Source organism: Pocillopora damicornis, chromosome 10, assembly GCF_964200805.1.
Source record: "Pocillopora damicornis chromosome 10, jaPocDami1.2, whole genome shotgun sequence".
Lineage (NCBI taxonomy): Eukaryota > Metazoa > Cnidaria > Anthozoa > Scleractinia > Pocilloporidae > Pocillopora > Pocillopora damicornis.
This window is the reverse complement of record NC_142679.1, coordinates 18,119,793-18,136,036: the sequence shown is the minus strand read 5'-3', so window position 1 is coordinate 18,136,036 and position 16,244 is coordinate 18,119,793. Positions and strand designations below refer to the sequence as shown.

The window sequence follows — 16,244 nt, the reverse complement described above, 5'->3', positions numbered from 1 at the left end:
AGTGTACATAGTTTTGATTGCAGATATTTATGCAGAGCTATTAATCTGCCCAATATGAAATCTTTTGTTCACACTTGTTGCTGTTGTTATACAGGTTTCCTTTAAGTCTGTACTCTTTTTAATCCCAAGATCTCACTATTGAGTAATTGTCTTTCCTGTCTGTCTTACAACTGCTATGATGTCACTTCAAGAACTTGGTTTTGGATCAACTAATAATCCCTTAATTGACTGTTTCTTTATTCTTATAACTTTTCATCCTCTGACACCAAGGGGGCCGTCAGTCAAACTTGCAGAAGGGCCTGATCTTCAGCCCTGATGAGATTCACATCTTTTGTATTTCTCTGTTCTCAGTCTTATATTGAGAGAGGCCTTTTTGCCTTCACTTATGGCCAAGATGACTCTATTGTTGACTTTGTTCATTTAAATAATTTGGTTTAAGCTCACATTTTGGCAGGAAAACCTCTCATACAGGCAGATTCCAGAGCTGTGAGTAAGGAAGACATAAATTATGTAACAACAGAATTATTGATGTCAAAGGACTAAGACAATTTCCTAAAATAGACTTTCATTATTTTTTTTTTGATAGACCATTGTTGTTTATTAAATGGGTTTTATTTCAGGCTGGTGAAGCGTATTTTATTTCAGATGATTCCCCCTTGAACAATTTTGAATTCTTCAGACCTTTGGTAAGTCAAATTTTTTCCAAGTGAATATTTATAAATTTATTCCTTGATGAAGAAGTATTGTGTTGATTACATGAACCTTAAACAAACAAGCAAGCAGTTGTATATTAAGTGGTGTAAGCCCATTTTCTTCTGGCCTCATAGTTTTGTCTTTCTCTTTTGCTTAAACAAACAGAACTTTCTATATCAACCCTTTGGCCCCAAGAGTGACTAACATCTAATTTCTCCTTACCATATCACCCCTGAATCAAACATGAAAGTCCTGAGATTAGTGGAGATGATCACCAACTAAAGCAGCTCTTGATCATTATGCAAATTCTCCTTTTCAGCCTCTTTGCAAATGTGTGGATAACAGTATGGAGAATATGCATATTGATGTTAGGGTGTAAAGGGTTAAGCAGTGTGAGCCCATTTTCTTCAGGCCCTACAGTCGAGTCTTTCTCTTTTGCTTGTCTAATTAGATGAAAGCTTGGAATTCAGACTTCAGATTTGGTAAAATTTCCTTTTCCTCTCTTTCATTTTCTTTTATCTTCTCTCCCTTGTCTTAGTCAAAGAAATCATAGAAAAAATGAAGGAAAAGAAATTAAAATTTGGAAAGATGGCATAACTCTTAAGAAATAATTTATGCCTGAGTTCCTAAACTGTCTCTTGGAATCATCGCTATTTTGACTGAAATTTTTTTTACAATTTTTCAAATAGGTTGAAGGTTTGGGATACAAATTTCCCAAATTAAAGTTGTCAATAACTCTTGTATATATGGTTGGTAAGTTAAATTTATTTATTTTCATTTATGGACCCCTCAGTTATTAATGTCTAGATTCATATTAATAAGATAAACACTCACATTTTTTGTTTTCTATGATTTTTCCTCTATCCTTTGTTTTGTTGTTCTGTACATTAATTTGTCCACTTTTAAAGCTCATTTAATTAATTTATACTAATTTATTAATTCATTCAATTTGATGATGACTGTCAAGTTATCATAATTTTTTGATGTGTATGACTTACAGTTATTTTCAGTTTTTCTTAAGTCCCTAGTAGTTTTTACTTATATTATTTGGTAATAGGGTATATTGTCATCTGATTATTTCTATTATCCTGTTTGTGAATGACAAAGTGGGGTTTTAGCACCGAGTCAAGACATGTGATTGCATGCAGACTAAATTGGATTTTGCGTGACCTTATTTCCATCACAACCCAGTTAGCTCTGCAAAACTAGCTCATTGTTGGTCAGTTATATAATGAGGAAGTCAGAGAACACAAACTCTATTAAATAGTTTTACTTTTACAAGAGAGATTTTCTGTTTGCAGAATTGTTAACAGAACTGGTTCACTCAGTGATTGGAAAATATATTTATAATTTTCAGCTGTTCCTCATGAGAACAGAGGTACTATTCACCAACAAACTTACAAAACCATACACAAAAATAAGTAGTAATGACTATATGCCATCTTAACAATCAAATGGGAAATTGTGTAAAAGTGATGAAGGTGTTTAAGGACTAATAAGTCCTGACAACATCAAAGCATTTTTCAGCAAAGATATGATGAGGTTAGACAAACACATCAGCTTATCAGATTGTTATCTAGACTTAACACAAAATTTTTAATCTCTTTCCAAGAAAATATAGGGAAAGTAGAATGTAAGAGAACTCTGGGTCAGATCTGGGAAGGTTGAGGGTGAAGTATCACCAAAACATGAGTAGTGACTTTTCAGCTCTTAAACCCATCAACACATGAATTCACCTTGCTAGTTTCCATACATTTTCTTTTTCAAATTATGTGATCCGTTCAATTTCTGTTTTATGATCAGTTCCTTGATTCTCCTGAGTATTGCTGATGACAGTGCACTGATGGTGTGGGAAGAAATGAAATGCTGATCACTTCAAAGGATTAAACACGCATATCGATTTGAACTTTATTTGCAACGATGTACTGCTTTAGCAATGGGGCCTTTCTCTTTAATATCTTCATACTTCAACTGCCTGGAGATGAAGACCTTCAATTCCTTCAAATCGGCCTTTTAGCCCTTTTTATCAGAATGTTGTTGGGAAATTGTGTTGATCAGTGTCATACTGGAAGCACAAAACCTGCAATTGGTAAGTTCATACAATCACATTATAACAAGACAAAATATTATGTTGATTAAGTGATTGTAATAGAGAAAACTATGAATGAGGGGAGTATGAGTTGATCCAGTTTTAAATTCTCTGAACCAAAATCATGAGACTTGTATGGCAGACAGTAAGGAAAATTACTCATGAGATCTGGCAGTCAGAGAGGGTTCAGCAGGGCTAAGATTTCAGATGTTTTCTCATACCCTTCAATCCCTGATAATCTGTTTCTTATCTCTTTATCAGAGGGTATGTCAAGACATCTTGCTGTTGAATGGGGCCCAGATGGCATTAGGGTAAACTGTGTTGCACCAGGTGCTGTGAAGGACACAGAGGGTTTTCGTAGACTAGGTAAAGAATTACAGGGAAGCAGAATCTGCTCATTTTACCTGCACCTAATGAAATTTTAATATCGTACAAGTTTGGTAAGCTTAGAACAGAAGAGAGCACTTGGCTGCAACTGTGTTGATTGCTATGGTGACCAGAAACAATTTTGACATCCAAAGTTTCAGCAAAAGCATCCTGTATTTGGCAAACATGTGGAAAGTTTCTAAATTGACATTGTTATTAGTAGGTTTTTAGAGTCTAAAGTTTGGCTAAGATAAAAATTTGTTTGCTTAAGATGAAATGACTTTTGGTACAATTACTAAAAGAATACTTTTCCTGGCTGAAAGCTAGTCTAAAAATATTTCATACTCAATGTTTAACATTTAATTTACCTTAATCCCTGTTCCACTTACAAAGTAATGCAGTTCACAATTTTCTTTCACTTTAAGTCTGAAGGAAGCTTTAACTGAACTACATCTTCACAGAAGGCAAACATCTTCCACCAAACTTCATTGAGAATTTGTACCTTTACAAAGACTGGTTTCTCGCCAAGATGTGGCAGATGGTGTACTCTTTCTGGCAAGTGGTGCTTCAGCTTTTATCACAACAAACACACTGCCAGTAGAGGGTGGAAGTGGATGGTAGTTGGATCACAAATTATGTTTCCATGGCAACAGTGAACAAGTCAATTAGCAAGTTGTGATCCACTAGACTCTGGTGTACAATTAGTATCTGATGGGCACATGTGCAAATCCCAATTAAGTGTGAAGTTTTTATGGCTCATTTGTTCTTTAGATTCTAATTATTACTAACAGTTAATCTTAACCCTTTGCATCCTAATATCATTTCCTTTATTCTCATGATCATAATGAATGATTCAGCAGTATTACAGCAAGGAGAAATTAGATGCTGGTCACTCCAAGGGTTTTAAGGGTTAAAATACGATGAAGTATTATTTGGAAATGTGGAACTTGAATTACACAGTGATGAGAGCACCAGTTGTTGCCAATAGGCCATGGCAGATTCATAAAAAGATTCACTGGAGTAAACTTTTTTAATATGTTCAATCACATTGTTTACAATTTTTTTTCTGAATATTTTTATTTAGCATGAAAGTTCCATCATCTTGAAGCTGCTTAATAATACTAAAATTTCCCTTACTTTATGATATACCTGCAAATTACTTAAATTTTTTTTTCTTTTTGTTAGTCAAAAGTATAAGATAATTGATTTTGTTGGGCACCTTTAATTTCATATCATAAGAGCCGGAAGACTTGCATCAACCCTAAGAAAATCTCGAGAGATGCCCTCTTTACTGCCTTCTCATCTTAGGTTGGAAGTATTCATGGAAAGCATGGTCATTTAATGATAAGTTTCTCTTCACAGACTCATTCAAGTTTTCATAACTTTGTTTATTCTTAGAAAATGTGTCAGTTAAATTTGTGAAGTAGCACTGAGTTTATTAGCCAAGGATGAAAAACTGTGTGATAGTTGGCAGGTGTATTGGAACAGATTTGTGATTGATGTCTGCTCATGGCAGGCAAAGTTTGGTAAGTGGATATAGAATAAAGTGATATAAATTGAATAAAATTGATTTTTGAAAATAAGCAACAGATGATTGCATTGACTGGTCTTAGCAGACCCTTTCTTTGACCTGATTTTAATAGCTATTAAGCTAGAAAAGATTTATGCAAACACCCATTCCCATTTTTCAATATTTCTTCCTATAGTTGAGGGAGGTCAAAGGTTGCAGCTTCTTATCAAGACTATAGCATTGACTATAGTAACATTAGACATTTCTCTCAGCCTTGAAGAAAATAACTAGCCAATTGAATGATATTTCATTAAGTGATACTCCTACATGTAAGACCTCTGACATTACAGAGTTCCATACAAGCAGCAAATTTGAATGTTCAGTAACTCCCCCCCCCCCCCCCCCTTGACCTGTGAAGCATGATGATCCTTTTTGCTACATCACTGTTTGATATTTTTCCTTGCCTTCTGGGGTCTGGTATGGACTGAAGTGCTCTGAAATACTGGACTAATCAATGCATTATATATTTAACAAATAGATTCCAAGTTGCTGAGCGTCTGTTCAGTAATAGATCATTGATGATGTCAAAATGTGGTAAGAACAAAAAAGTGGCACACCAGGTGTAACAATCTCCCAGGAACAACAGATGTAAATTTCACAAATTTTGCTCTTTTTCTTCATTTATTAAGTCACTCCTTTCATTTATTTAGAAAATTTCTACCACTTTTTCATTAAAATACTTAAGATGGCATACAGTAGCATTTTTTAACCCTAAGCATTGATGCCAAATTGAAATCTATGGTTCTCATCGTTTTACATCCTACTGCAAAAAGTTAAATCCAGGTCACTGTGAAAAAAATCTTACTTTAGTTAGGAAATAGCTAGTTTTACCAATCTAGAGAGGAAGGAGATTAAACAGATCTCGATTTAAGTCAAATTAGATTAAAAACAAGTAAATTAAGTTTGTTACAGTTATCTATACAAGACAGTTATCAATCCACCTAGCAAAAATTGAAAGTAATCTCCATTTACTCACAGGTAACTATGATTTATTAAAGTCCTTGAATATCTTAAACATTACAATGAAAGAATAAGCTGAATTTTGTACATTATACCAAGAAATGTAAAAAAGCTTGGTGTTTAAGCCTTTAACTGCCAGAAGTGATTAACATGTAACTTCTCCCTATATTCATAAATTAACCATGTAACAGGTGGTGAGAATACTCAAACTTATCAGGTACAAGATGTTACCTTGATTGAACACCAAATTCTTGTAACCAAATTACAAGGAAATTTGTAGCAGCTGGAAGGGAGAATTGTCAATCAGATCTTGGGAGTTAAAGGGTCAAGCCTTTTCTATAGGTAAGCATGCAAATCCAGATGTGTTTTTTGTACTGCTTCTCTCCACCCAAGCAGAGAGTAGTGATAACCATTCCTAGCCAAGGTTAGTTAGTCATTGAAACTAAATGCATGCCTATCTGTGCTGTAGTATAACACCTTTTAATGTTTTCTAAAACCAAGTTTTTCCTTCAGAGTAAAATGCATTGTAGTGTGGGAATTCTAAAGGACACATGTTGTCTCTACATGATCTCAAAAACTGAATCTCTAATATGATACACACAGCTTTGCCACAATATAATTGGTGATGATAAAGGCAGTTTCTTCATATCCAAGGATCAGTTGTGGGAAGGTCCTGCCAAGGGAGGCATGCTCTCGGATGACTAATCAGTCCTATTCTTGATAGGCAGATCCTAGGACATCAAGGGCACAGGAAGGTAGGTCCTGTTGGATCCTGCTCTCGTGCTTCCTTTCGTCATCTCCTCTCTTCTGCCGCCTCTCGTCTTGTGATCTCAAAATCTTGTGCTGCTCTTCTTGTTGTTAATCACCATGCTGCATGGTTTTCTGCAAGCTGTTCCCAGTGTTTGGGGTTGATGCCAGCCTGAGTCAACTGGCCCTTCAGTTAGTCTTTCCAGCGTTTTCTTGGAACCCCTCTGTCTCGTTTTCCATCTGATAGCTCCTTTGGGATTCATGTATCAGGCATACAGGAGACATGGCCAGACCATCATTGTCTAAGCATGAACGTGGCCTCCATACTGGGAAGATTGGCTTTTTCCAGGACTTCATTGTTGGTTCTGTAGTCCTGCTATCTAATGTTCATGATGGAGAGAAGGCAGCATTGCTGTTCTAGGCGTTTGATTTGCTTTCTGAACAGTACACATGCCTTGACCCCTTACAAGAAGGTATAGATGACAACAGCCTTATATACCAGAATTTTGTTGGAGAGGTAAAGAGAGGGGTTTTGTGCGAGGGTGAACACTATCTTCCACGTCTTACATTGCCTGCACATTCCAGCAAGCCATTTTCATATTCATAGTCCTTATCTGTTTCCATGTCTGTCTTTTAGTTTATACTAATAAAATCTTTTAACTAGTTTTTACTGCTAAACTAAGGATGCCCATTGATTGGGACAACCAACTGGATAAGGATGAGACAAACTTTTTTTAGGTCACCTTTACTAGACCCCTCTCTATTCAGGGCAAGCAATGCAACCCTAGAAAAGGCTGCTAGGTTGCTTGGGGTGAGCTGCTTAGTCGCTTGTCTCTGTTCACAAGCAAGTGACCATGTTACCCTAGACCACCTACATGCAGAGTTATTTCTGCAATTTCAGCGCCATCTAGCACCTGTCATTTTTGCCATGCTCCATCACTGCAGGTCTTTATTTCCTGCCTGCACTCTGTATGTTTCAAGTGAGGACCAGTTCATGCACATCAATCCCACTCTTTAAGCCCAGGGAAGATTTACAGCAGCTCAGCAGGTTGAGAGGCTGTAGGGTTCATAAGGCTGTAGCTTTTATAACAGAGGTGGCATCTCCTATCTTCTGGCTAAAGAGCCTGCTCTCAAAAGAACGACTATTTATCCATAGCTAGAGCATGGGTAAAGGACTCTCTGTCATTTCCTTGAACCCAGGGTAATTGCATGACTTAATTGTCCATTACACCTGGCACTAGATAGGTTTGGATGAAGTAGTCCTTCTCTTAATTGGATTACCCTCCGAGGCTATCGAGCTCCACCTGCCCGGGCTAGGGCTTTAAAGGCGGCCCTTTCTCGCCTGATGTACTTGTCATGGGATTTATGGAGCATTTTATAGAGGAAGCAGTGCCATCTGCAGCCTCACCCCATCCTGGTAAGTACACCGCCACTTTGGTCTGCAACTCCTTATCCACTGGGAAGCCAGCTTATTTGGAGCTCATCTTCACTGAAGGCCTTTCACTATCTGCCACCTTTCACCTGATGGGCTGGGGATGGTTGCCACAGATTACCATCAAGATAAATGCAAACTTATGAGTAATTACAATTAAAGACAATAATCATCCAATCCATAATAAATGTAACAAAAACTTGGAATTTCTCCTATTCATTTTAAAACTAATATTTATTACATCTAACTACACCTGTGCAAGTATTCTTAAAAGTGTGGGCCTCTGTGGCCTTTCACAACACTCTAGTGTGTGAGAGGAAGAAGATATTCTACAGCTGCTTTTTTCCCCATCTCTGCAGCCCACATTAAGGGTGTCTTATCATAACCATCCCTGGAATTAGGGTTGTGACCACGCTCAAGCAGCATCTCAATGGCTGCAACATTACCACTGGTTGCTGCAGCAGATAAAACAGTCAACCCATCCTTAGTTTTCAAATTTTCATCAGCGCCCATTGCAAGCAGATAGTTTGCAGCCTCCAGTTTACCCTGTCCCAAGCAAAACAACAGTGGAGTTATACCAATGACTGTACACCTAGCATTTATGTCAAAATTTTTAGAGAGCACAGCCTTAATAGTGAGAACATTGTCAGAAGAAGCAGCTAAATGGAGCAGACCAAGGTCTGATCTATTTCTAAGTGATGGATTGGCACCTTGAGCAAGAAGATATTCTACAACCTCTGTATTTCCAAGAGTTGCAGCACGCATCAATGCTGTGTCTCCCCCACCATCTCTAGAATCAATGTTACAACCATGTGAGAGCAGCATCTCAATGGCTGCAATAGAACCAGCTCCTGATGCAATGGACAAAAGAGAGATTTTTCCCGGAGTGCTTTTCAAACTTTCATCAGCACTCTTCTCAAGCAGATATTTTGCTGCCTCCAATTTTCCAGATGCAATGGAAAGCATCAGAGGGGTTTCACCCTGAGTTTCACTTCTGGAATCAATATCAAGACCTTTAGAAAGCATGGTCTCAATAATGATGACATTGCCAGACTGAGCAGCAAAATGGAGAAGGCTCCGTCCATGTTTCCCTTTCAGAAATGGATCTGCTCCATGTTTAAGAAGACAGTTTACAGCCTCTATCTGTCCAGAAGCTGCAGCACAGGCTAATGGTGTGTTTCCCTCAACATCTCTTGAATCAGGTCTTAAAACATAAGAGAGCAACATCTCCATAGCTTCAACACTTCCATGCTGTGATGCTATGTGTAAAGCATTCCTCTTGTTAGATTCAGTTGTCAAAGATATATCTGCACCCTTTTGAAGAAGACATTTCACAACTTCAACATGGTTGTGCTTAACAGCTATTATCAATGGGGTGACTGAAGATTCATCATCTTTTGAATTAATGTCAATGTCATAAGAGAGCATGCTTCTCACAATGGAAGAGTTGCCACCTTCAGCTGCTGCATGAAGCAGATTTCTTCCCATAAAGTTTCTAAGGTGTGGATCAGCTCCCTTGCTGAGAAGAAGGTTTACTGTCTTCTCTTGTCCTTTAGCAGCTGCCACCATTAAGGGTGTTGTACCATCATTACCCCTTGAATTTATGTCTAATCCAGAAGATAGCAAAGCCTCAATTATAACTTCATCACCACCCTCTGCAGCAGAATGCAAGGCATTCCACCCTCTGGTTTCACCTGCAAGGACCACAAAAGAAGTCGTGTTCTCAAGAATGCTCAGAGCAGAATCTCCATGTTGAACACCAGCTGTTGATAAATACAACAATTAATGAAACAAGAATGCGTGTGACTGTGTTGAAAGAAAGGTTAAGAGGTTGGAAATTCAAGACTTTGATGCCCAATTTTCTCTAATTGATTTACATTTTTCTGCAGTTTAAATCCAAAAGAGATATACCCAGAGAATCAACTTTATATTCTGAACAATAGCAGCATGCATGCCAGCCAATCTTTTTAGATCACTTCAGGTGATTTATTGAGAACCCTGTGGGTGTCCTCCCACCTAGGTGACACAAGGTTCCCAACCCACCAAACAAAGTTATGTTGACTGAAATTACTGCAATAAATTCTCCAATCCTCTGAAAAACTGTTAATGACAGATTACTTTCATGAAGCTTTCCACACCCAAACTATTTGTTCACCACACTACAACATGGAAGTAACACCACTGCATGATCCCAGCCTCTTCTTAAATAAAACCATATCTTAACTCAAGTTTTATATTCTTTTCCTTTAAAGGTGCAAGATTTTGGATTTCAACTGGGAACAATTCTTTTTTTACTTGGTGGAAATGATACATGCTATTGATTTTTTCATTGTTGGACATACATGTATTGTTTGATTAACAAATCAATGACGGAAAGATGTGAGTTATTATGGTTGGATGGATGGACTGATTAGTTGATTGATTGATGGAATGGAATGGTATAAAATATACCTGGACCAGGAACTGGGTCTGATACCTCCTCAGAGACCTCCCTTTTTTTCTTCACAACAGTGTTAACATTGCTTGGGTTAGGAGCTCTACGTTTCCTATTTCTGATGACATCTCCTTGAAGCTCAATTTCTTTGACAGAAGGCTCTTGTTCAGTCACTGTACACTGATGAACATCAGAGTTTTCACTCCTCTGGACAATTAGTCTTGCCCCTAAGTCTGCACGCAGAGTATTAAGTAATTAAAGTAAATCCAAAAGTTTAGGAGGATGCCATCAAAATGGCATTTTCTGTGAGGTACATGCATAACAATCCGTGTTTCATTTTAGCAGTCAAGGAAAAATATGGCTCTCTTACTGTCTTGGAACTTGAATTGCTAGAATGATCATCCATTTGTCATTTTGTTAACTTAATTTTAGAGCTGCAATGAAATGAACCCAGGATCTGGAGAAAAGCATAAGAAGCCTGATGATTTTGGATTTTTGGAAAATTAATTTGATAAAGGTTTGGTGAAGTCACATTGATTATGGACAACTAAGTGCTACATTGTAGGTAATAATAAAATATCAAATATGAACATTGATTTTCCACAAAATTTGCAAAGACATCATCATACTGATGAACATGATCAGTCAGTGCTAATTCTCTGTGGCTCTTACCACTGGATGAACATGCCCCTCCATTCTCATGTTCTGAAGTTTGCTTCTTTCCTGAAGTAAAGATTAGAATACATCTAAATGGAGTAGTCTCATACCAACTCGTCACAAACTACAACTTTTGGCCACCAATGTTATTAAGAACAGTTACTGTATTGTATGGCCATTACCACCAACTTATAGACTTGGATTACCAGTTTTCTTACATGTAAATTTGTCATATTCCATAACACTACTGTCCCTATAGCATTTAGAAACAACTTCTAACTGGTAAATTGAATATTTAACGCAGAACATGTGAGCTTTGTCATTATTTCAAATTTTCTGCTTTCCTGATGCAATATGAGAAAACTTACCAAATGCAAGATTGTACATCTTTTCGACAAGGAAATTGCAAGGTTCCTCCCAGCTGAACTTCTGCAAATAGTTTTCACGAAGACTCTTAGCCTCTTCAAGTCGTACATTCCTTTTTTTGTCATGCACAGCTTTTATTGCACTGGCCCAGGCTGCAGAATCCTCTGAATCCACTATACACTGTGACCCATAAGTCACCTCTTTTAAGGCTTCTGCAATTCCTGAGTTACCACTGACAAGTACTGGAAGACCAGCAGATATGGCCTGAAGAGCACTCAACCCGAATCCCTCTGTTTTTGAGGGCAGTATGGCAATATCCACCACAGAGAATAAGTTTGCTAATGTTTCCCTGTCTTCATCTAAAGTGCAGATACTTAGCTGATTATGACCAATACCAGACTGAAGTAACTTGTGTTTTAATTCATCTTCTTTTCCTTTCTGTTTGGAAGCAAACTTGAGTTGGTAAGATTTATCCTTTAGCTCAGCAATAGCTTTTGCTGCAGTATCGTACCTCTTAACATCAAAATCTTCACTATCACCACTCTCAATTACCAAGACACAAAATCTTCTTCCTTCATCACTTGCTTGCTGCACATCTGAAAATTCTGTGAAAACGCTTGGCGTCAGGTTAAAAACGTCTTGTTTTCTGAGTTGGTGCTTATATGCATCAGTTAGCTTGGGGCCAATTGTTACAACTTGATCTGCCATTTGACATAATTCTATTTCTGTTTGCTGCTTTTGTTGACCTTCAGAAATGCTTTTGTACATGCCAATTTCTTCAGGGGCAGTATGGACAACTTGAATCCATTTGCAATTTTGATTTGTCTTTATGAGTTGAATTTGCCGACCAAGAGCTACTCCATGCCCTATAACACAATCCATAGCATGGCCTTTAGGTACAGAGGTTAGCCAATCAACTGGTTCAAAACCCTTCAGTTTAACTGCTTTAATGAGTTTAACATTGTAACTATCAGCATCTTTCTTGTCCTCTTCACTACACTGAGGTAAGAAAACACTGACTTCCACATTAGGATGTTTAGCCATCTGTATTGCTAGCTCTCGGTTGATGGTTGTCAAGTCTCCATTGCTTGAAGTTTTCCATTCAGCACTCAAAAGGGTTACTCTCAGTTTTCTTTCCCCAGCATTGTTCTGTGAGCACAAGATTTTTGTGATTTAGGAAAATAAAATTTACAGTATGTGAATACAAAAAAAAACTCATTTATGCATTATTTTACTTCTGAAAGACACTTAATAATTTTCAATTCATTTAGCAACATCACAAACTCAGTAAACTTATGAGCAAAAGTTGTACAAAATTTCTGTGAGACAGTGGATACTGGGATTAGTGTGATACAACTGTGTAATTTCATACTCTAAGAAGTGACCTGCATCCGTAACTGTTTGATATCACGCAAAAAAATGTTACACACAAGTATTTCCTTGTCAAATGTTCAGAGTTTTGTTTTGCATGACATAGCAAACTTTAAATCATCCAATTCTAACCAACTTGTGTGATCATTTATTATCTAAAAAAAAAGAAGTGTGAAACATGAGACAGGTAGAACATTTTTTTCCTCAGCTTCAATTATCCAAAAATAAAAATTTATGACAGTAATCTATATTTACTTTTAATCTTAAACTGATGTGATCTCATTTAACTCTCTTATATAATTTTTTCCACATCAACCTCCTGCTTGGTGAATACCAATAATATGTAGTTGCAAAGTTTCATATCTGCAGGCAAGTAATTTGCTCCTGAAGTGAGATTTGGCTGGGATGCACTAGTAAAAGTGAAGTTTTCTTAAAATGAAATGACACCAGAGTGAACAAAACAACTTGGTTGCAGCTGTGATTTTCAGAATCAGTTGTTTGATATGTTACCTTTAATTGTCCTGACATCACAGGAACCTTTTATGTTGGACAGGAAGTTGCTAAAATAACAATCACAAGAAAATAAATTACTTTCATTTCTTATTCACAAAAAATGTGTTAAATTATTAACTGTAGACCACTGTGTTAAATGACCACTGGAAATTACTGTTCCTGGCATGTAATCATATTGCCTTTTTGATCAAGTGAAATTTCTTCCTTCTGATTAGCAAATAGAAATGGAGTTTTCAGGTAACAATGCAGAGGAGAGGTACTTCAGAACTAAAAGAGGTTATTTTAAAAGTGCTAGAAATTTGACAAATTGTTTAGTGATTACCTGCATGATTTGAATAAATTATTCTGCATGGAATCTCTGTAAATAATTATCAAAAGTTTTTACAAAGTTTTGTCATGTGCATAATCAAAAGGTAATCACAAGATTTTTGTCATGGATTCTGGAATAAATAGGCACACCTTAATTTATCTTTATTCTACATTATCTCGTGAAGAAGGACCGAAGAAGAATAGTTACAGCCCAAACAGAAAGCAAGGTTCCTATATGCAGCTCTCAACAAAATCTTTATTTTTCATATTGTAACTTAGAGCGTGGCATAAACATGCTAAGGTAATGAGAGTAGAATAAACGTTCTCTTATCGCTTTTAGAGCAGTCTTCATTAACTATACACTTAAATGTTGCATCTTTGACCAAAGCGATTTACGATGGTCTTCGTCTTGAATTTCTACAAACCGATGTTTTCTTTTATTTTCGAGAAAAGTAGATACGGGTCAGTTTGAGGCAGATCGACGTCTCCCTAATAACAAATAGTATAGATATCGTTTTTTACAGTCATTCAAGCAAAGCGTTTGAACATGTCTTTTTCTATTCTAGTATAAACAATTCTAGATTTTTCTTTTTTAAGATAAAACTCTTCGGTTTTGGATCCTTGATATTTGGTCTAAGGTTATCATTTTGTCGGCCACCCTGGCGGAAAATATATTGTTTATGGTAATCAACCCAATTAGAATTCCGTTATAAAATTCAGACGACGCCAGTTATGGATGCGTTTTGATTTTCTCTTGAAAAAGTCATGTGTTTTTCTCTCGGTGTTCGCATGACCTTTAAGTAAACCACAAGTCCTTATTTCCCTGGTCCAGCGCAGTTGAATATCATAGAAGAACTGGTGTAGGATGGAATTTTGTTAATAGTCCATTTTACAGTTGTGTAATTGGTTGCCAAACTTTTGAAAAGGAATGAGGCTCAGGGTGATCTTGTTCTGATACAAACCTTGCTGCTTTTCAAATGCAAATTACTTTGTTATCATGCTAACTAGATACTGCTCTCTATCACAACAAGGTCACCTTCAGCCTCACTCCAAATCAAAGGCTTGGCAAGTAAGTACATAACTGAAACATGGCCTATTGGATTCCTTATCGCACGTTATATCTCGAAGAACATAAGAAATGCGGTATGTCGAAGTTGTAAAGAAGGCGAGAATCGAGGACTCCAGAAAACGGCGTCGAACGTTCTAATTAATGCCTTTCCTCGCTTTATTTAAACTCAGATTTTTTAAAGATTAAACTCTCCGGTTTTGGATCCTTCGTGTTTGATCTTGGATTATCATTTAATCGGCCGCCCAGGCGGAAAATATATTGTTTATGCGATAATGAACTTCATTAGAATTCCGTTGTGAAATTCAGACGACGCTGCATAAGTCAAGAGAATATTTTGATATTTTCTTGAAAACGTCGTACGTTTTTCTCTCGCCGTTCGTATGACCTTTAAGTGTAACATAAGTCCTTCGAAATTCTTTCTCAGGTCCAGTGCACTTAAATATTATTGTACAACTAGCGTAAAATGGAGTTCCACAAATTGGATTTCTCAACGCACGTTGTTTCTAGAAGAACATAAGAAGTGCGGTATGTCGAAGTTGTGAAAAGGGCGAGAAGCAAGTACTTTTCTCGTTTTAATCAGCGTCTCATTAAAAATATCTAGCCCACTGTTAGATCTTGGCGCGAGTCGTCGAAAGTTCAAGTTTTCTAAAATTTCAGACAAAGCTTCCTTGTTTACTAGACAAACTGAATAAAGTATTCATCCTCTTTATTCTTGTTTTAACTTGTTGATTTGAGTGTATATGACGCCGCGAACTCCGTTTTCCATCTCATACCAGTTGTGTTATCGAAAGTAAAATCCTCTCCAAGAAGAATTTGCCTTAATTTCCACCGCAAGCGACATGCATTTGACAGGAACCGAGATGAAGGTTCACGGGATTCTTTCGCTATGTATCGTTGCATTGTTTCCTTCGGGATGAGTATCATGTATACTGATAAATAAGCACAAACTTGACCCAACATTCATTGTTTAATCGGCTGACCAAAAAATGTGTGTGGCTCATCTGAGAAAATTCTCTGATTTTATACGCTCGACATTGCTCGTAGCTATGAAACGTAATCAGATAGAAACGTCTTTTTTAGTTATTTGGAGTTTTTGCCTGAATCAGAAGCCCACCATAATGCAATGCAATCGGAGTGCGCACACCGTCTGATCAATATGTAATCAAAAGAGTTTTGTCGTGGATTCTGGAATAAATAGGCACTCCTAAATTTTGTCAGACTACAAATTGCATCTGCCTAACTACAAAACTTTTTGCAAGAGACATCCTCGAAGACGTTTTTGTCTACTGTTTGTCTTAAAAAAAGATGTTTGAAAATAAAGGTGATGAGTTACTCTCAGATATTTACCAACATTTTTCATTTCTGTGAGAATTTCAGGCATCATGCATCAAAAGTTAACATGAGTTGGCTTACCAAATCTTTGTTGGTATGTTCGGGAAGTGAAGGTCCTGTACGTATTCCGTTCAGTGTCACGCTGTGCTGATGATCTGAAATCACTTCATGGGAGCTGAAACTATTACTTATAGAAAAATTAACTGGTTAAACACCGCTAAACACCAGTAATAGTAGTATTTCACGCCGATTTCCGCCTTCCTTAAACTGACTTTTGGTTTAATAAGTTATTTTAATTAGTTCCTTTACTATCACGTGACAGCATTGGGCTGGGTG

The 16,244-nt window shown here is 37.0% G+C and overlaps 1 protein-coding gene and 1 pseudogene across 2 annotated transcripts in view; one reads left to right on the top strand and one right to left on the bottom strand.

Annotated features, from left to right (window-relative positions):
• LOC149039219 (short-chain dehydrogenase/reductase family 42E member 1-like) overlaps positions 1 to 4,731 on the top strand; it is a 33,945-nt pseudogene extending 29,214 nt beyond the window's left edge. The window contains exons 6-11 of the transcript XR_016180646.1: positions 352 to 486; positions 621 to 686; positions 1,383 to 1,446; positions 1,995 to 2,782; positions 3,044 to 3,148; positions 3,574 to 4,731. The product of XR_016180646.1 is annotated as a short-chain dehydrogenase/reductase family 42E member 1-like (transcript). The remainder of the gene's footprint in view (positions 1 to 351; positions 487 to 620; positions 687 to 1,382; positions 1,447 to 1,994; positions 2,783 to 3,043; positions 3,149 to 3,573) is intronic.
• A 589-nt stretch (positions 4,732 to 5,320) lies between these two features.
• Positions 5,321 to 16,201, bottom strand: LOC113673643 (uncharacterized). Its single transcript, XM_089185775.1, has 6 exons — positions 15,990 to 16,201; positions 13,196 to 13,245; positions 11,317 to 12,463; positions 10,964 to 11,014; positions 10,273 to 10,524; positions 5,321 to 9,620 (listed from the first exon to the last, which is right to left on the bottom strand). Exons 2-6 carry the CDS (start codon positions 13,211 to 13,213, stop codon positions 8,161 to 8,163), a joined length of 2,928 nt encoding a protein of 975 aa, XP_089041901.1. The 5' UTR covers positions 13,214 to 13,245; positions 15,990 to 16,201; the 3' UTR covers positions 5,321 to 8,160.
• Between the last annotated feature and the right edge of the window lie 43 nt (positions 16,202 to 16,244).